At 44.0% G+C, this 21756-nt stretch overlaps 1 protein-coding gene across 1 annotated transcript; it reads left to right on the plus strand.

The window, feature by feature from the left end:
- Positions 1-1927: 1927 nt before the first annotated feature.
- Positions 1928-20456, plus strand: LOC100753291 (hepatocyte cell adhesion molecule). The gene is made up of 7 exons (XM_027411810.2): positions 1928-2012; positions 16420-16761; positions 17359-17640; positions 18125-18224; positions 19224-19297; positions 19482-19552; positions 20154-20456. The coding sequence occupies exons 1-7, from the start codon at positions 1928-1930 to the stop codon at positions 20454-20456; spliced, it is 1257 nt and encodes a 418-aa protein (XP_027267611.1).
- Positions 20457-21756: the final 1300 nt, after the last annotated feature.

The following is a 21756-nucleotide window of genomic DNA, read 5'->3' on the forward strand; positions in this document are numbered from 1 at the left end:
CTTTTTTAAAAGGGAGTGGGCATTTAAACAGGGCATAGTGGTGTACACCTGGAATTCCAAGTCTTGAGATTTGGTAGAAGGAAGATCAGGAGTCCCAGGTCATCTTCAACTATATAGAATGTTGGAAGCCAATCTTGGATACCCAAGATCCTGTCTCAAGAACAAAGACAAACAAAATGTGGAGAGGGTCTTACAGTGCCACCTGTATACTCCTAATGAGAATATAAATGATTCAGGTTCTTTGGAAAACAGTTTGGGTGTTTCATAAAAACTTAGAAATAGGTGGTGTTGTGGGTATGGCGTCATCTATCTATACAGCATATCCATAATAGGCAAATCCACATAGACAGAAAGTAGATCAGTAGTTAATGGGGCTGGAGGGAAAGAGTATAGTGAGTGACAGCTAAGAGTATGAGTCTTATTTGGGGAGAACTAACTGGATTTGGATATGTGTAATCATTTCAGAATCTGATGAAAATACTAAAGCCTCTGAACTGTACATACTAAAGGTAAATTTCCTGATATGTGAATTATATCTTAATTTAAATGTTTTAAACATAAAAAGAAGGGGAAAAAGCAAGACAGCGTGGAGTAGCCCTCAACGTTTAGGTCTATAAACATAAACTAGTTTTGACTTTAAGATTAAATACATTCACCTATAACTAAGAAAAATAAAATAAAAATGAAATGTTCTTTTTGATGCTCTGTTTCGTTGGTTGATTTGGATTTCGATTTTATTCTGTTTTGTTTTGTTGAGATGGGGGTCTCACAGCCTGAAACTCATGATGTAGCCCAAACTTGCCTCAAACTCTCAGCAATCTTCCAAATGCTCAATTCTCCAAGTTCTGGAATCACATGCATGCATCACTATGCCTGTTGTGGTTTTTCGAAACAGGCATCACTGTGAACCTTAGGTTGGTCTTGAACTCACAATCTTCCTGCCTCTGCCTCCTTGGTGCTGGGTTTACAGGTATACATACTGCCACACTCAGCCTGCAATTCTTTCTCCTTAATGAAGCACTTGCTGAGCATTCTGTACCACAATCTTCACCAGTCTTCCCAACAACACCTCCAAGGAGTCTATTGTTTTAGCCATTTTACGGAGGTAAAATCAAGAACCCAAAGACATTGAGTCTTTTATGAGCATTTTATGAGAAGGCACGGCCATGAGTGGAGTGAAGGCACAGATCTGAGAGACAGGACGACACACTAGGCTGTTACACTGCTAGCAGAGCCCCAGGCTGCTGGATTGTGGAGCATCTTTGCTCTGACAGGTTCCAGAACACTGGTTGGATGTAGGGGAATGACAGATTGACTTCTGGGAAGACGCTCCCAACATCTATCTGAACCTATGATAGCGATTCCCAACTAGAAACACATGTGAAAGTAACAAAATTCAAGCCCTTTTCCAATCGTCTTCCCTTGGGGTTTTCCACTTCTTCAGCAATTCTTTCAGGTCTCTCATTTCCCGAGATACCCCAAAACGCTCCCTCCACCCCCCCCCACCTTTTCTCCCTTATTAGAAGTCTGTCCTGAAGCGGAAGGAGGAGTGTGAGGTGGAGCCATGAAGGTTGGGTCACTGAGCCCGGATCTTCATCTGCCTTAGGAGTGGGGCTTCTTGCAGACAAGCCAAGGACCGCTGGACCACCAGAGCCCAGTGTGATGCAACATGCAGTGGAGATTATCATGCCATGTAGATACCCCTGTCCAAACTAGGGGGGCGAAGGGCTTGGAAACTAGAAAATGCTAGATCTGAGCGAAGCGAGAGGAGAGAACAAGGCCAGCAACACACAGAGCTCTGTGTATTCAGAGGGAAGTTGGCAGGGTTGTGCCCGGGCAGAGGAACTCCGAGTGGTACAAAGAGACGTGCCCGGAGTGGAGAAATCATGCTAATTGTCTGCACCAGAGCTGGAGAACGCCACCCAAAATGAAGAGAGAAAGGGAAGCCCTGTCCAGAGCCTCCAGGGCCCTGCGCCTCGCTCCTTTTGTCTACCTGCTTCTCATCCAGCCAGGTAGGAGACCAGAAGGGTCTGGAGAAAAGAACTTGGGGCTTTTGGCGGAGAGGGAGGGGGAAGAGCAGAGCCTGAGTACCTTCAGGGCTGGAGGAGGGGAGAGAGCTCAGTGGCCGTGGGAAGCATCTCAGTGAATCAAGGAATCAGCGTTGAATGTATCTCTTCATTCCCTGTGCTTCCTGCCTGGTCCCTGCTCCCCCATCCCATCCCCCAAAGACTGCATAACTTTGGAGCGCCCACGGCATTCACTACATTAGCTGGAAGGCATTGTGCCACTTATTATGGGATGACTTGTTGGCGTGGGCCTGTCCAGCATTCTTTTTAAGGGATTATGTGAACTCTTGGTGGAAAGAGGAGGGGAAATCTTGGTTTTGAGGCTCCCAAACCTCCACCCTGGCTTCTCTGAGTGTCAAGCAGCTTGACAGATAAAAGAAGCTTTGTTGGTAATGAGCCTTTTGGTTTAGGATAGTAATCCATTGTATTCGTAATTCACTGCCAGCCATAGACACCTACCTCTTGTAATGCCCCCTATCTACTCTGTGGAGAACCGATCTTATTTTAAATACTGTAGATGAATTTATGTGAACATACACACAGTGACAGGGAGCCCAAAAATGCACATTTTAGTTTGGCAGGCAGATACATAGATTGTTTTAACAAAAAGAAGGAATTAGAAAAAAAAAAAGTCACCTGCCTGCATCCAGGAATCTGTTGCAGGTGGGGCAGGATGCGGGTGGGCAAGAACCAGGGAATGTTTCCTTGTAGAAAGAATGTTTGCACTGAATCTTAGAGGATGAGGAAAATAGGTAGGAGCATAAGTGAGTTTATTGTTGAGAAATGGACAAAGGTCAAGAGCTTGAAATAGTCTTGTGTATTTAGTGGAGCCCAGAAGTTCAGCATTGCTGAGAGAAAAGTATGAATTGAGTTTAGCAGAAGCCTTGTAAACCTTTCTCAGAAGATGGGAGATAGTCTATAAATGGTGGCTGGAGAAATTGAATGAACTTTAATTTGGTAACTGGCAGGATCAGATATACCTATTGGATTCCTTGGTCTGAGATGAAGCACTGAAGGAAAAACGAGGCAAAACAGAATAGAATAGAAGCCTCTTTAATTCTTCTGAGGTGATGAAACAAAATGACACAAAGTAGGTGGGTTAGGCAGCAGAAAGTCGTTGGCTTGCAGTTCTGAACGGCAGATGGCTAGAGATCAAGGTATCGATGGTGCCACACTCCCTCCCAAAGCACTAAGGACGGATCTGTCCCAGGCCTCTTTGGCTTGTGACAGCAAAATTCCAGCCTTCAGGTGGTGTTTTCCTGTTTGCGTGTCTGTGTTCAAATGTCCCCATTTTACAAGGACGTGTGCGGAAGTGGATCCACCCTACTCCAGTGTGACCTCATCTTAACTCCTTAGCTCTGGGAAGACCTCATTGCCAAAAAAAGAAGTCCGGTTGTGAGATGTGGAAGTTGGGGATGAGGATTAGTAGGACGGCAGGATGTGAGATTGAGGAGATGTGCTTCAGCCCACAGCAAAACTATTTTTAATTAATATTATATTAATAAGATATTAGTTATGAGCCAGGCATGTTGGTGCATGCCTGTAATCTCAACACTTGAGAGGTAGGAGGAGGAGGATCAGGAGTTGAATGTCATCTTTGGCCACATAATGAGTTTGAGTCCAGCCTGAGCTCATGAGATCTTGTCACAAACAAACAATATTAGTTATAACCCATGAGAGCTAAATGTTGGGCCGTAGGCTATTACACTGTTATTTTCACAAGCAATAAGAGTGCAGATTCTGTTAATAAATCTCTGCTATCTTTGCTGTATTAGTTAGGAAAATGTCAGCTTCTGTAACAGATAAATTTCAAAATTTAAGTTCTTGGCATTAATTATGTGTCAGTACAATGAAGTGGTAGACTGGGCCTGGGAAAAGGAGGGTGATATTGTGTAGGGTTCTCAAGGAACACGCTAAGCTGATGGGACTCTGCTTCAGTGTATGGATCACTGAGGGGTTTGTCTATATTTAGTACAGGTAGAGAATTTATTTGCTTGTTTGAGACAGGATCTTTTTACTCGATAGTCCTGGCTGGCCTGGAACTTGCTGTGTAAACCAGACTGGCTTAAAACTTACAGAGCTCCATCAGTCTCTGCCTCCTGAAAGCAGAAATTAAAGGTCTTGGCCATCACGTCTGGCCAAACAGAAAATTAAAACAAAACAACAACAACAAAAACTTAACAAATACAATGAAGAGGCATATAAAGGAAGGTTTTCCAAAATAAATCTGAGTGGTTCATATCACTTCCACTAGTTCTATTGGCTAGAAATTGTCACATGGTCATGCCTAACTGCAAAGGAAGCTGGGAAATGTTGTATTAAGATTGGCATGGTGCAGGCTGGAGAGGTGGCTCCTTTAAGAGGGCATGCTGCTCTTGTGGAGAACCTAGGTTTGATTCCCAGCACCCACATGGTGGCTCACAACCATCCATGGTTCCAGTTTCAGCGGATACAGTGGCTTCTTCTGATCCCTGCAGGTACTGCACACATGTTATGCATATATGTACATGCAGGCAAAACACTCATACACATAAAATAAAATTCAGGCTCTGATCTTTACAAATCAGGCTTTTTCTGACACAGCTTGCCTCTCTTTGTTTTCACACTTATTTGCTTATTTTGTGGGATTCAAGGCACATAACTATAGAGGTCAGAAGTCAAGTCCCAGGAGTTCGTTTTTTCTTTCCACGTTGTGAGTCCCAGGTATCAGGTTTGGTGACAAGGACCCTTACCCACCAAACCATGTGACTGGCCCAAAATCAGGCCAAATTCAACCTTCTTAAACTCACCATAGCACAATTTACAGAATATGCAAATAAGCTTTATCCAGAGGCTAAAGTGTTCACAGAGATAAACATTAAAAGACACAAAACTGCAGGCCAGATGAAGTGCATGCGTGGACCACCAGGAAAGGAATGAGGCTCCTCAGTCTGCAGGGAAGATTCACACAGACTTTGAAAAGGGATTCATTATGGCTGAAGTAATGAAATATGAGGACTTTAAAGAGGAGGGTTCAGAAAATGCAGTCAAGGCTGCTGGAAAATACAGACAACAAGGCAGAAATTATATTGTTGAAGATGGATATATTATCTTCTTCAAATTTAATACACCTCAGCAACCAAAAAAATAAATATATTTTGGTTATTGCTCAGATAAAACAAAAAAAGACACAAATCCAAACTTTGGAGGCTTCCTTGTCTGGACTTTTCCACTCCTCTGCCTGGTTTCTGTGCTGAATTTGGGAGCGCAGGTAGATATTAGAGCAGTCTGACACTAGTCCAGGTCAAACTTGAACTTAAGGCAATCCTCATGCCTCAACCTCCTGAATTCTGGGACTAAAGGTATGCGCCATCACACCCAGTATCTTTTTTGCCTAAATTCACTACCATGTTGCAGCGGTGATCCTTTTCAGTTTAAAACATAGTGTAATTGAGAAATCTAATGGAGGAAAATGCAGTTAGCATTAAGATATAGTTTGATATACTCTTAACGAAGTCAGCAAACTCATGTAATCATTGCTTAGATAAAGAAAGGGATATGGCTAGGTTGAGGACATACACCTTTAATCTCAGCACTTGGAAAGCAGAGATGGGAGGATCTCTGTGAGCAAATTCCAGGGCTACATAATGAGACCTTGTCTCAAAAAAAAAAAAAAAAAAAAACAAAAAAAAAAAAAAAAAAAACAAAAAAAACAAAACAAAACAAAAAAACTAAATCATGCTATTTCCTCAGAATCACCCAAGCATTTCAGTTGCTATGTTAGTCACTAAGGCAGACCCTTTCAGAACACACTCTTAGATTGATGTACCTTCAAAAGGCGTTCATTTTCAGAATAAACTTTATGGTACAAGCTGAGCATGCCTGGAGGCATTCCTGTTATCTATCGAATCTTCTAAACATGAACTTCATATCATATTGAGCATACCCAGGGGTATGCTCCCTAAGTGATAAAGCTTGGGGTTGGGCCAACCTCTATCAGAGCATGTATAGGCTCCCTGAATGAAATTGTTTCTCTTCCTTTGTTCAAGGAGGGCATTGCTTTGGAAATAAATCCTATGTTTTTCTTCCCTGCTTCAGGTAATAAATCTTTCTCCACTCCACTTTTATGTCTTGGTTATGTTTATTTTGGCTTTGCACTCACCAAGATATGAAACCAAGTAGTTTGTGTTGCTGGGTTACTACAGAAGCCAATGGCAGAGGCAGGAAGTGAATCTTTAATCAGTACTTTATTCAGAGAGCCAGCAATCTAGGAGGCCAGAGTATTATCATTCCCAAATCTGCCTTACTCAAACCACTGCCAACGAGCCCATTTTATAAGGAACAAGAACAAAGGCAATTAATCATTCCAAACTTGAGTCTGGTCCCTCTGGTCAGGTCCCTCCAGCCAGGTAGTACTTTTCTTCTTATTTCTTCCTTCACTGTTTCCTCATCTTCATCTCTCTCCTCTCTCTTCTCTCTCTCTCTCTCTCTCTCTCTCTCTCTCTCTCTCTCTCTGTAGTGGGGATTCACAAATTTCGAAGACCACTGAGTCTCACATTCCTCCCGTGTGATCATACAAGTTACAGAGGGTACATGCAGATTCCCATTGACAATATGCAGACTGCACGTGTGCTCTTGTAATATAGAATATAAAGTAACCCTAACTCTCCCTTATCACACAGTCACTTGGTTCCACTGCTCTTGGACCTGTGCTTGATATGATAGAACATTACAATGTCAGGGAACATGTGAGAGGATAAATCAACTCATGGCAGACAGAAGGTAGGGACAGACAGGAAGGGGCCCAGGAAGACATGTCCCCGGCGACTTACTCCTCCAACCAGGCCCTACCTTTTAATAGCCCCTTTAGAACAAACCATTGATGAATTAACCCATTGATGAAGTTAATACCTTCATGAGCCAGTCATCTCCCAATATTTTTATCCTAATTAGTATGAAATGGAATCAAATTCTAGTTTTAAACTTACATTTCCATGATAATCAAGTTGATACTCAAGTTGAGCTTTTCTCATATTTTTATCAACAAATTGGATATGTTTTTCCTGAAGTGCCTGTTACAAGTCTCTTTTTACTTATTTTTTATTATTTCGTGTGTGTGTGTGTGTGTGTGTGTGTGTGTGTGTGTGTGTGTGTGTATTTTGAGTATGTACATGATGGAGTTAAGGTGGTTGTGAGTCACCCAATGTAGGTTCCAGGAAGCAAACTCTGATCCTCTGAAAGAACAGTATGTGCTCTAAACTGCCAAGCCATCTTTCCAGCTCTTGTTCCAAATCATTTGCAAAGCTTTCTATTGAGTTGCCTGGATGTTTTTTCTTTTTGTTTTCTTTTTCCTTCTGTCTTTAAAAAAAAAAAAAAAAAAAAAAAAAACGAAAAACAAACAGATTCTCAATCTACAGTCAAGGATAGCCTCAAACTCACAGCAATCCTTCTGCCTCATCCTAAGTACTGGGATTATTGGCCTAAACCATTACACCCAGCTAGTTACTGGTGTGTGTGTGTGTGTGTGTGTGTGTGTGTGTGTGTGTGTGTGTGTATGATCTAAGAACTCTGAATCTGTTCTCAAGCCAGACAGACAGTGTCCTATTCTGTTAAAAGTGTTGTTTCCACTTTCATATTTATATCTCCAGTCTATCTTAAACAGGTATTTGTCTGTCCAACATGTTATATAAGGGAAAGATTCATTTTTACTTCTACATGCCCCAGAACTATTTGTTATAACTGTTGTTACTGGAAGAAGTACAGGCCACCTGACATCAGTGGTCAGTACTTTGGGAACCCAGAGTTGGTGGGAAGGACCCTGACGATTCAAGAGTTGGTTATAAGGGCTTACCGTCCTTAAAGCTCTGTGTTGGAGCCTCAGGAGAAGGATCAGTAGATAAGAATCCTTGTTGCATAAGCATGAAGACTGAGTTCAAATGCTCAGAGCCCACATAAAAAGATTGGTGTGGTCAAGTTCATGCCTGTTAAACCCAGAAGAGGGAGTCAGGAGGAGACAGGAAGATTGTTGGGGCTTTCTGGCTGCCAGCCTAGCTCCAAGTTCAGTAAGTGACTCTGTCTCAGGGAATAAGGCAGAGAGTGGACGAGCAGGGTGCCCAGTGTTCCTTTCTGGTCTCTGCATTAGTGAACACACCAGCATGTGCGTGCACACACACACACCTTAGTGGGGAAGAATACACACATTTTTGGGGAGTGGACATGAGCCTGGAAGGCTAAATGTTGAGTAGGGGTCTTTCTCATTCAAGCCATGTGTCTCCTTCTTTCTTCTCTGAACATTGCAGTGAACTTCAACCTCCTGGGACTGACTAGCTCCTGCAATTCTTTTTAGACAGATGTTATTTTCCTTCAAGTTACAGTTCACATCAATGTATGTGTTTTATGTTGATCAATGCACAGAACTAAAGACTAAAGGGAGAGTTGCAAAGGTCACCAGAGATGTTCTGACTCATATGATTCTAAGAGTTAACAGAACCTAACCATTAAATGATGTTACCAGAACTGTTAGAGTCAGAGCCTTGGCCCTGACAATCCTAACAAATTAGGCTCAGACTAGTGGTGGTGGTGGTGCATACCTTTAGTCCCAGCACTTGGGAGGCAGAGTCAGAGTCAGGCAGATCTCTGTGAGTTCAAGGTCAGCCTGGTCTACAGAGTGAGTCCAGGACGAGCTCCAAAGCTATATAGAGAAACCCTGTCTTGAAAACCAAAACCAAAACAACAACAAGTTAGACTTAGACACTTATCCTCAACGGGCCAATTAAAAAGACAAGTAAGGAAGGGGCTGGTGCTATGAGTCAGTGGGTAAAGACACTTGTTGCCAAGTCTCACAATATAAGGGGACACACACAGTGGAAGGAGAGAACTCAAGTGCCCCATGTCATAGAGCACATACCATGCCCCCAAACAAACAAACAAACAAATAACAAATAAATATTTTTTAAAAAGGCAAATGATAGTAAAAAGCAGAGAAAGGTATTCAGTGTAACCATATTGGGAAGAGGAATAGAAAAGGCCTGTCATTATTTGAGCAAGGTGGTCTGACAAGTCAGAACTACACGAAATTTTTCCTAGAAGACAAGTTCTTTCTGTAGCTAGCAGGCTTCATCTTTTCCTTCTCCTATCATAGGATTGTGAGGAATTCCAGTTCCTTGGATACCATTGTTTCAGTAGTCTGACGGCCAAAGAGAGAGAATACGTGTCTCTTTAGAATGTCTTCATTCCTAGCAGGACAGTTGTACCAGGGCTTCTCTTTCAGAATGTGGAATTCTAGGCAAAAAAGAGAACACAATAGTTGTACAAGTATTAGAAAGGGACACCTTAGAGAAGAGCAAAGGGGGAGGGTGTGATAAAGCAATTTTTTCAAGGGCAATTCCAAAGTAGTGGTCCTGTCATACAAGAATAAAAACCCTGTCCTTGTTATACCATAGTCATTTTTGTCACACACTGACACATCATATATCAGTCTGCTCTAGTCTACTCTGCTGATCAATCTTGATGGCAATAAGAAAGGAAGCCTCCTGAGATTTGAACAGTAGTGTATTAAATTATAGGTCAACTTATAGGTCAAAGTTTTGATTTGAGAGAACAGACAGATTAATTATAGTGACAGTTTTGTTCCACAAACATGGTAATTTTTACGTTGTGCTCCTGAATGTTTCTTGTTCTGCCAGGTCCCAAATAAATACACAAAGACTTATATTAATTATTAAACTGTTGGCCGATGGCTTGGGCTTCTTATTGGTTAGCTTTCTATTAATCTATGTATTTCCACAAGGTCTTGACTTACCAGAGAATACCCAGACCTGTTACTCCTTTGGCCGGCTACCTGTTGATTGTCTTTGGTAGGCTCTCTCTGCCTATCTTTCCCAGAATTCTCGTCTTAGCCCCACCTATCTTCCTGCCTCATTGACCAGACTGTTTTATTCATCAACCAATAAGAGAAACTTATGTACAGAAGGACATCCCCCATCAATGTTGTCTTAATATATATGTAAATTATTCCTGAACATCTATGTTTCTTAAAGAGTAGATTAAAAGCCCCTGACTTCTCTTTGCCTGAATCTCAAGGAACTTTTCGGTTTGTTTCCTAATATGTCTCCCATCTGTGTCCCTGAATGATTGACATTTCAAATGATTTTACAGTCATGATCCAGGCCTCAACAGGAGAACATAGGAATACATTGCAACAATCCCAACTGTTACACAACAAATGATGCTCTTACATAGTAAAAGTGATGAGGATTCATTTTCTTAGACTGTTGCCAGTGATGAATTCAACAGGGGTCTCAGAGATAGCAACAGCAGATTGTGGAAACAGCTAGCCCAATATTTACAGGCTTTGATAGCCATCAAATAAAGAATTCAGAGATTAGACAAAGCAAAGAATTGGGAGGAAGTTAATTTCAGAGTGAAAGTGCACTCAGGGGGGACAGGCTTCTCCAGTATCACTCAGCAGCAAACTTTAGGTCACTATAGAAATGGTAGGGAACTTCAGGAATGGAGAGGGCTTCTCAGAGCAGGGTTTGCTCCACACTTTTTTTTCTAACATAGGGTCTTTGGATGTGTCAGTGCATCAGATAAGCTACGGGAGCAGGGAATTCTGTAAGGCCAATGACATAGACATATCATTGTGCTGAATGTAAGGACAGATAGTAGTTATTTCCATTGGTCTTGTTGGCCCCAGATGATTTTAGATGGTCCTGGGTAAAGTTGACTTTTACTAACTGAGCAGTCTTGTGATGTCTTATGTAAAGTGGCTCTATGGTTGCATCACCATCCTCTTGCCTCTTTTCCCCTCTATGAACACCTATTTGCCTTCCTCGGGATCATCACTAATAGGAAGGATATTAAAAACCAAAATCAGAAAGCAAAAAGTTCTTCCTTTCAGAGAACAAAGTTCTTGCTGCCCTTGGGTTATTGTGCATGGGTCTTGTCAACATACCTCAGAAAGGAAATCCTACAATTGGGGGAAGCCCAAAGAAGGGCATCTAGGATGGTTAAGGACCCAAGCAAACAACCTGTTTCAGATAGAAAGGATTTAAATGTGGTTACTGGTGCTAACGAATAGGTAGGGTGTTGAGAGCCCTACAACATAGAGCCATGTTGCTTTGAAAGGTGAATTAAAGGTAAAATGAAAATGTTTCCTTGTAAAGGTGCAAAAACTAGTAGATAGATGGTGAGATGAAGCCAGAAAAGGATCACAGCTCTGTGCAGATACATTCTCGAAGTTTGCCTTTCCTCAGGGTCATAGGAGGGCAACCCTGTGAAGCTTCTGACCTTTATAAACATCAAGGCATTGTTTAGTTAGATAGATCTTGCAGAGATGGTAAGGTTTTTTTCCTATGGTGGAAGCAGCAACTTTCTACATAACGATTCCTCAGAGACAATGATTAAGTTAACTGCTTCTCCAGGCTGAATAGTCCTCCTCCCTTTTATTGCTACTCTGGACCTGAGGTGTTAGCCGTTTCCTCATTTCTGTGTCCTTCTTTGGCTCCTGTCCCAGTTCTCTGTGTCGCCTGAAAGTTATGAAACCCAAACTTAGATTCTTTCCAGTTTCTAGGCAACTGTTCATGCTTAGCAAAAATGTTCTTGTCATCAGCATCCAAGAAAGATGGCGCCATCCTCTCACAATGAGTGTGCGTGTGTCCCTTCTGATTGTGGCCACACCCATGTTCTCAAGCATAAGGAAGGCTGCCACCTGGGCTAGGGTAGATTAGGAGGCAGTCAAAGGCTGTATCTTCTTCATTGTTTTTAATCCACAATATAATCTAAATTGATTTTTTAAAAAGCAGAAATGCAGGGGGAAACATCACTAAAGGGATATTGGAACCTTGGCATAGAGCAGGAGACATTATAATCCAGGAGAGAAAGAGAGACAGAGGCAAAGACACAGAGAGATCAGGGCAATTAATACCTTCTACTACTTGTCTGAGGTCTGGGATTATCACTGTTAGAAGGGAATGAGAGGTCTCAAAGTCTGGTGCTTGGGATCTCTATTAATCAGTTTTCCATTTCTGTAATGAAATATCTGTGGCTGGACAGTTAATAATGAAAGGAAGTTTACGTAGCTCATAGTTTTGGAGGTAGAAAACCCAAACAACGTAACACCAGCTCTGAAGAAGACCCTCAACTACACCCTATCATAACACAATGCAAAGAATGTATAGGAGAAGAGAGATCACACAGTGAAACAGGAAGCAGGGAGAGGTGGTTGTTACTTAGACCCATTCTTTTGTAAAGATTTAATATCTGGAAAATGAACACAAAGTCCCACAATAATTACCTTAATTCTCTCCAAGGACAGTACTCCCAGTGAGCTAAGCCACTGTACTCTAAAAGGTTTCCATTTCTCCCAATACCACCACCTCGGGGAAAAGGCTTACAACACAAAAACCCTTGAGGGACAAACCACATCCAAACCAGAGTAGGGCTGTCACTCAAAATTTCAATTTTTTAAATGATTTATTTATGCTTATTTTGTTTGCATTGATTGGTATTTTGCCTGCATATATGTCTGTGTGAGGGTGTTGGATCCCCTGAAACTGGAGTTACAGAGAGTTGTCAACTGCCATGTGAGTGCTGGAAATTGAACCCCGGGGCCTCTGGAAGAGCAATGAATGCTCTTAACTGCTAAAACATCTCTCCAGTCCCTCAATTTTTTAAAAAATATATTTTATTTTCTATTTATGTATGTGTGTATGTGCATGTGTGTAACTAGATAAATAAAAGACCCAGTGACAGATATTGGGATTCAATCTTCAAGTTGAAGATCAGAGAGGCAAAGCAGCTGGTCACTTACCTCTTACCTCTACTTCAGCTCAGACTGAAGGGGCGACCTTCAGACTGCTTCCGACTTCACTGCTCCTCAGATTCACTCAGACTACTATGCTCTCCTCCACGTGGCTACAGACTAACTCTCAGACTGAATGCCTCTACCTTTTACACTTCTCAAATCCTGGGATTAAAGGCGTAAATTCTGATTCACTCTCCAGTAGCCCAGGGTGGTCTTGGACTCAGAGATCTGTCTACCTCTTAATCCTGAGTCCTGGGATTAAAGGTGTGTGCCTGGCTTCTATGGCTAACTAGTACTGCTGCTTTGCTATTTTGATCTCCAGTGGCCTTAATAAATCATAAACAATATATCACCGCATATATGTTAAGTGCTCACAAAGGCCAGAAGAAGACATCAGATTCCCTGGAGCTGGAGTTAAGGGTGGTTGTGAACCACCTGGCATGGGTGCTGCGACCTGAACTTGGGTCCTCTGCAAGAGCGATTTTAACCCCTGCTCCCTCTCTCTAGCTCTTCCTTACTCAGATTAGCTAACCTCTGGGGTGGCTCCACACATATAACTGGCATGTGCTTATCCTACGGTTTCAGACTGGGTCCTGAAAAGTAAGTAGATGCTCCCTCGGTGGGTCCTGAAAAGTGAGTAGATGCTCCCTCACTATTTGAGCATCACCATGGTGGCCTTTAAGCATGCTCCATGGTTTTTCCCAGAACTACCTCATGTAGTTCCAAAGTCCCTTTGCTCACTCAGGGAAATTTGAAAGCTTCTTTTCTAAATCTAGCTGAAATGGGACCATTTAAGTCATCACATAAACTGAAAGTTGAAAGAAACTTTACAGATCATGTGGTCAGTTGGATTTCAATCTGACATATAGGTCCACCAGAATTCCTAGAAAGTCTTTGTGTTACTGGGGAGGACTCGGGCCCCATCATCTCTTCTGCCAAAACAAAAGGTAAATGGGACCATATTTCATTTATTTCCATTTCACATAAGTTATTTAGGAAAACAAAAATATTTTTTGTTTAAAAAATGTTTGATATTAGGTCAGGAATGATGTCAAATTCATTTAATCCCAGCACTTGGGAGGCAGAGGCAGGTGGATCTCTGAATTGAAGGTCAGCCTGGTCTATGTAACAAGTTCCAGGCCAGCCAGGACTACACAGTGGGACCCTGTCTCAAAAAAAAAAAAAAGTTTGGAGAAAAGCACTACAGCGACAGCACAGAAGTTAAGAGCACTTCTTCATCTCCTCAAAAACTTGAGTTCAGTTTCCAGCACTTGAGCAAAGTGGTTCACAGTAGCCTATAATTTCAGCTCCAGGGGATTCAATGTCTTCTTCTGGCCTCCACGGGCACCCAGATCTGTTTAATATACATTCACATAGACACACACATACAGATAAATAAAAGACAAAAATAAATAAATCTTTAAGGCTGGAGAGACGGCTCAGCAGTAAAGAGCACTTGTTCTTACAGTAGACCCATGTTTGATTCCCAGCACCTACATGGTCGGTAACACTACCTCTAGTTCCAGAGGACCTGACACCTTCTTCTGGCCTCCTTAGGTACCAGACAGGCATGTGGTGAATATATCTATATATATTTAGGGAAAACACTCATACACATAAAATAAAAATAAATCTTTAAAAACCATGTTTGAGGGGCTATAATGTATTCAGTTGGTGAAGTGCTTGCCTAGTGTACATGAAACCCTAGGATCCTCCAAGCACTGGATAAAACTGGGCATGGTGACACGTGCTGAGAATCTCAGGACTCAGGAGGTGGAGGCAGGAAGATCAGAAGAGCAAGATCATTCTTGCCTATATAGCAAGTTTGAGACCTGCCTTGGATACATGAGATGCTATCTCAAAAATTAATATAAAATAGCTATAAGATGGGTGTTTTGACATGCTTCTGTCACCCCAGTACTCTGGAGGTTGAGGCAAGACAATTGTGAGGTAGAAGTCATCCTGGACAACACAGCAAGACTCTCTGTCAAGACAAAACAAAAGGAAAAGTTTACAAATGGTTATCTTTGTTCTAACTTCCTCAGCTTACAACTTCCCTCCAATGAGTAAGTGGTACTCAGATATTCACACCTACAGCGGCTTTTTTTTACAGCGTCATCTCTTTTGATTGATACCAGCTGATAATGGGTAGAATACAGGAGTTGGAAATTGCTTAGAGATCATCTGGTCTCACTAACTGCTTCATTGCACAAAGAAGAAACTGAGACCCAGAGAAGTGGAAAGGTAGTTAAACAGGCTTTTCCTTGACCTTTTACAGAAAGGGGGAGCTCACATTTCACAAAGCACCTGCTCTGAAAATGAATCGGATGTGTTTAGCAAATAAAATTTGCTTTAATTACCGTAGCCAAGCTTTAAGTTCGCTTATTTCTTGATTTGGTCTGAACAATCTAGTACAACCAGAATAAGAAATGGAAAGCACAGCCCTGCATCCCCACCTCTTTATATACATATTTTATTTCTTCCTTATTTATTTATTTATTTATTTATTTATTTATTATTTTTTTAAGATAGGGTTTCATGTATCCTAGGCTGGCCTCAGACTTCAACACACTGTGTAGTCAAGAATGATTTTGAAATTCTGATCCCACTGCCTCTACCTCTGAAGAGCTGGGATTATAGGCTGGTGCCTGTTGTTTTTGTCGTTGTGTTGTGTTGTGTTGAGTTGGTTTTTCGAGACAGGGTTTCTTTGTGTAACAGTTCTGGCTGTCCTGGAACTTCACTTTGTAAACCAGGCTGGCCTCGAACTCACTGAGATCCACCCACCTCTGCCTCTGAGTTCTGGGATTAAAGGCATGTGCCACCACCACCCAGCCAGTGCCTGGTTTATAGTCACTATTTTTCTTTTATAAAAGAGAAGAAGGGGGGCTGAGAAAAATTGTTTCTCCAAATGCACACAGCCAGCAAGTGGTAGAGCCTAGCCTTGCAAGGCCTTAGGATTCCAAACTTTTAATTCTACCTATTCAAACGCTTCCTCTGTAGAGAATACAAATGGGGCTGGAGTTTAGTGAATCCCCCAAACTTCCTCTCCAGTTGCCGAAGTGTTTTATATTGAGCCCACCTGGTGAGACACAGTTATACCTGGGGTAAGGACTTGGGATTCTTGGTGTGACTGGGAAGTGCCTGTACTATCTTCAGGTCCTAAGGGTGCTTTTCCTGAGCATTGTCTCAGCATACATTCTTCCCTTTCTGGGAACCTGAGTTCCCATGCTCTCTCCATTTCCCGCCATCACGATTCCATATTAGATTTGACACATAGGATGTTCAATCAATATTTCTACGATGTAGGTGTAATCTCCTGCAAGAAATAGACAATAGGGAAAATGCTAGCGTGACAGAAGACTTGGGAGGGCTATGAGGAAAGAAAGACACAGGGGAGGGAGCAAAGAACTGTGGGAGAGGAGATGGTGCTGGTGGGTAAGAAGCCGGGACTGTCAGGAAGTTAAGGGCCTGAAAGTGTGAGGAAGGTTAGAGGGCTTGAAGGTGGAAGCGGGCTATGGAGCTAAGGGCCTGACACTGCCCTCTTGCCCAATGGGCCTCTGTTTGCAGTCCCCCTGGAGGGGGTGAACATCACCAGCCCAGTACGTCTGATCCACGGCACGGTGGGCAAGTCTGCCCTGCTTTCTGTGCAGTACAGTAGCACCAGCAGCGACAAGCCTGTGGTGAAGTGGCAGCTGAAGCGTGACAAGCCAGTGACTGTGGTGCAGTCTATAGGCACAGAGGTCATTGGCACTCTGAGGCCCGACTATAGAGACCGTATCCGGCTCTTTGAAAATGGCTCCTTGCTTCTCAGCGACCTGCAGCTGGCAGATGAGGGAACGTATGAAGTGGAGATCTCCATCACTGATGATACTTTCACAGGGGAGAAGACCATCAATCTCACCGTAGATGGTAAAGCACTCAGCAGGGAAGGCGGAGGCGGGACCAGACTGGGACTAAGGCTAGACCCAAGAGAAACACAAAAATTGAACGGGCATTAGAAGGTGGTGCCTAGGCACAGCTAACATGAATAGAGTATTTGCGTGGAACAGACCACTTAACATTTACAATAATCAGGGGCTAGCTAATGTCACTCTCTCCACTTTGAAGACAAGGAAAAGAGAATAACTTGCCCAAGCTCATATGACTGACAGAGCCTAGTGTTAAACCTAGAGAGTTGGACCTAGATTTCCCCCAACTAAAATGCCTATTAGGCTTGAGTGGTTTAAGTAGAGCTCAGTGGTTTTAGAATGGTATTTAGGAAGAAAGGAACTAGCACATTCATCATGAGTCTAGAAGTTACTTGATTAATAATGAGCAGATGGAGAATGGATGGATGGATAGATGGATAAGTCATGGGAAAGAGCTAAGCTAAGGATCTCTGGAGGGACTTCTTGGCCCACAGTCTGAACTGTTTTGTTGTCAAAGACAGGAGAATAAAGAAGGGGAGGAATCGTTTTGTAGACTATGACTCACAAGCTTTTCCACCTTCCCATTTCTGGGGCTCAGTGCCCATTTCAAGGCCACAGGTGTTAGTGGCTTCAACCACTGTGCTGGAGCTCAGTGAGGCCTTCACCCTCAACTGCTCCCATGAGAATGGAACCAAGCCCAGCTACACCTGGCTGAAGGATGGCAAACCCCTCCTCAACGACTCCCGAATGCTCCTGTCCCCTGACCAAAGGGTGCTCACCATCACCCGAGTGCTCATGGAGGACGATGACCTGTACAGCTGTGTGGTGGAGAACCCTATCAGCCAGGTCCGAAGCTTGCCTGTCAAGATCACCGTGTATAGTAAGTCTCCCTGCCTGCCCAAGATATGTGTCCACTGGGACTAAAGGTATTTCAGAGAGTGACTGTCTAGCGCAATGTTTCTCGACCTTTCTAATGATGCAAACCTTTAATACAGTTCCTCATGTTGGAGTGACTCCAACCATAAAATTATTTTCACTGCTACTTCATAACTGTAATTTTGCTACTGTTTTGAATTATAATATAAATATCCATGCTTTTCAATGGTCTTAGGTAACCCCTGTGAAAGGGTCATTTGACCTCCAATGGGTTGAGACCCACAGCTTTAGAGGGAGTGAGACAGGTTAGAGATGGGCTAACTGTCCTTGAAGGACAGCCACATGTGGGAGGGAGGCTCCAGGGAAGCTCTGCCATTGCCTATCCATGCTCCTGGGGCCTTTTCTAGTCCCTCAGTTGCTAATGTTCTACTCACCACACCTGTTCCCCTTCTCAAATTGTGCCTACCTCTCGGCCTCTCTTTGCTTAGGAAGAAGCTCCCTCTACATCATCTTGTCTACAGGAGGCATCTTCCTCCTTGTGACCCTGGTGACAGTCTGTGCCTGCTGGAAACCCTCCAAAAAATCTAGGTAACATCAACTTTCACACTATAGTTCTTCCTTCAGCCTATTTCAATGCCAAGTTTAATATCGAGTGGTTGACTGTGTTACTAGCGTTGAATCTGGGGTCATGTACATACCAGGCAAGCTCTCTACTACTGAGCTACATCTCTATTTCCAAGGCTCTGTTCTGTGTTTGTGCATGTGTTTGTTGTGCTTGTGCACATGCTTATATAGGTGTGAGTATGGATATGTATTGGTGTCAGGGCATGTGTGTATAGATGCCCATGTTTGTGGATGCCAGGGGTAAACCTCCAGTGTTATTCTTCAGGGACCAGCACTTTGGTTTGTTGTTTTGTTTTTGTGAGGCGGGGGTCTTCATTAGCCTGGATCATATGAACTAGATTAAACTGGCTGGACACTGAGCCTCGGGGATCTGCCTGTCTCTACTTTTCCCAGTTCTGGGATGATAATCGTGTGCTGCTACACCCATCTTTTTTATGTGGGCTCTTAGACTTGAACTTGGTTCCTCATGCTTATAAGGCAATCACTTTACCAACTGAGCTAGCTCTCTGCCCCAGCTCCCAAGTTCTGTTCTCACCTCTTTGAGTTTTACCTCCTAGAGTGGATCTCTTTCCAGGCACATTTTTCCATAGTAAATGGAACTGCATCTGTGCTCAGTTACATCTGACTGCCCCAGCACTGTTGATGGTGGTGTCTCCTTTGGGTTATACCGTCTAGCTGGGTCAGTGTGCTACCTTTTAAGTCATGGCACCTGCAGTTTACAGAAAAAGATGTTGAAACTCACTTTGGATAAATGGCCTACCCAAGTCACAATGCTAACAACAGTCTTAGCATGCAAACCTGGATAGGACTCATTCTAAAGTTCCGGGCTACCGCCATTCCCAGCCCATCTTCCCATCATAAGGCTTCTTCTGCGGTCATTAGAACCCTTCCTGTGTCCATTACTTAGATTTTCAGTCCACACTCAATAGCTCTGTTCTTGGTGGGGGTCGAACTGATTTGCAGGAAGAAGAGGAAGTTGGAGAAGCAAAACTCTTTGGAATACATGGATCAGAACGATGACCGCCTAAAATCAGAAGGTGAGCTCTCAGCCATCCACTGGCCCCGCCCATCAGCGCTCAGATCAGAGGAGCTGCTGGGAAAAGGAAGAGTGGCTTAGGAGGAAGTCAGAAGAGCAAAACGGGGCGCAGGCAAAGCATATAGGTGCTGGGTGGGATATAGAATTTGTTCCTGGACCAGATACTCTGTTCTTTCCCCATGCAGCAGACACCCTGCCGCGAAGTGGAGAACAGGAACGGAAGAACCCAATGGCACTCTATATCCTGAAGGACAAGGTGAGCCGCTCTGTCAAGGAGTCCACATGGAACGCTAGGGAGGCCAATGATTTGGCCATCCCTTTGCAGTATTTGCAGAAATCTTTGTGTTATCCCCACTTTAGAGATAGATAGATAGATAGATAGATAGATAGATAGATAGATAGATACTTATGAAGGACTAAACAAGTAAATGAGTGACAGACCTGGCCTTCACAATAAGCAAACCTGACTTTGTGCATTCCAAATCTCATGCACTACCCCAGCTTCCACCACGCCCAGGCTATTTCCTGTCACAAGACCTACTTCTGGGCTTCAGAGCCCTTCCTCTGTTCTCTGTTCACATGCAATGCAACATCCCCATTTGCCACGACCAGGTCTGAAAGAGGATAAAGAGAGGAAGCACTGATTCTTGTTAACATTTACTGAGTACTTCTTATGTGCCTGGACCATACTAAGTGTTGTGTATTCCTAGACTGGTGTTTGCCACCAAGTCAGAGGTGGAGGTTGTGGGTGAAAACTCTGAGGTCCCCCCAACCCCCGTAGTCCCGGTACCTAAAACAAAACGCGCTCCCAGATAGGGTGAGGGAACCGTTGACCCTTGCAGCGTATGTGTTTGCAGGACTCCCCCGAGCCGGATGAGAACCCCGCTACAGAGCCTCGGAGCACCACAGAGCCAGGCCCGCCCGGCTACTCCGTGTCACCGCCTGTGCCGGGCCGCTCTCCGGGGCTGCCCATCCGCTCAGCCCGTCGCTACCCGCGCTCCCCAGCGCTATCTCCAGCCACCGGCCGGACGCACACGTCACCGCCGCGGGCCCCGAGCTCGCCCAGCCGCTCACGCAACGCCTCGCACACACTGCGGACTGCGGGCGTGCACAAAATCCGCGAGCAAGACGAGGCTGGGCAGGTGGAGATCAGTGCCTGAGCTGCCTTGGGAGCTCGCTCCGGTTGCCCTCGTTCTGCTGTCCGCAGCAGAGAGGAGGCTGAGAAGTCCGTATGCCGCTGGCCTGGAGCGAGGGGAGATCGTGGCCTGATCCCGGTTTAGGATGCACACGTGTGTGAGCTTGCACAAATGGGTGGAGCTCTGATCTCGGTGTTAAACCCTGTTGCATGTGTGCTGGGTTTACTGGCTGTGTTCTCTGGCCGTGTTCTCAGTGGGTATGAGCTGTGCCCTCTTAGGACTACATAGATTATTAAATGTCCGGCCCAATCCCCTAAAGGGTTTTATGGAAACTAACATCTGTAATTTTACCCAGTGAGACCATCTTATGCACCCCCTGGGGAGCATTTATGCTTCCCACCCACCTCCCAACCCTCATGCCTCCGATCCCTCATGTCTGCGGTACCCCCACCCCCAGCCCAAATTAGGGTCCACTTACCCACAGTGCTGGCTCCTGGGTGTACAGGGCCTATTTTGACCACAAAGGAGTCATTGTCTTAGAGGACCTTTTCTGGACACCTGGTTCCCCATCCCTCCAGATTGTGAGGTGAGCCCCATGTGTATTCCTAGGACCCTGGGAACCTGGGACTAAGCAAGGACAAAATATCAGGCCCCCAGTGCTTGGTGGCCTCCAATGGCTTCCTCAGAAGCATGCCATACCGATCTTTCTTCCTGTCTTTGTTCATGAGAAGGTGGTGGGCTTGTGCCTATAGATCAGTGGTTCTCAACCTACGGGTCATAACCCCTTTGGGGAGGGTGTCTCATGTCAGATATTGACATTATGATTTATAACAGTAGTAAAATTACAGTTATGATGTAGTAGCAAAATAATTGTATGGTTGGGGTCAGCACAACGTGAGAAACTGCATTAAATGGTCGCAGCATTAGGAAGGTTGAGGACTGCTGCTATAGAGACTTGCATACCCACTCACCACTGACCCAGGGAGTGCATCAGGCAAGGACCTGATGTTAACCATTCACACTCTTCTTCTTACAAAACAAGGGTTTCAATCATCCTCCGGACAGTTGTGGGGCTTCCTGGAGCTGTAAGGAAATAAGATCCCGCTCTCCAGAGAAACATGGAAAGAAGAAAAAGCTTAGTGTTCCCCAGAATGTCAAGCCAGTCATGGCCCACCCCCATCCTCCTGCTTTCCACCTGCCCTGAACCTGGATGCTCAGAACCCGGAACAGTGGACAGAGCTGTGGAGCCGGCTCTGTAATCTGTACCATCAGAAGACTAAGGGCAGGGCCACTCCCGGGCCACCACCTCTTTGGGCATTTTGGA

Source organism: Cricetulus griseus, chromosome 4 (assembly GCF_003668045.3).
Source record: "Cricetulus griseus strain 17A/GY chromosome 4, alternate assembly CriGri-PICRH-1.0, whole genome shotgun sequence".
In the NCBI taxonomy this organism is placed as follows: Eukaryota; Metazoa; Chordata; class Mammalia; order Rodentia; family Cricetidae; genus Cricetulus; species Cricetulus griseus.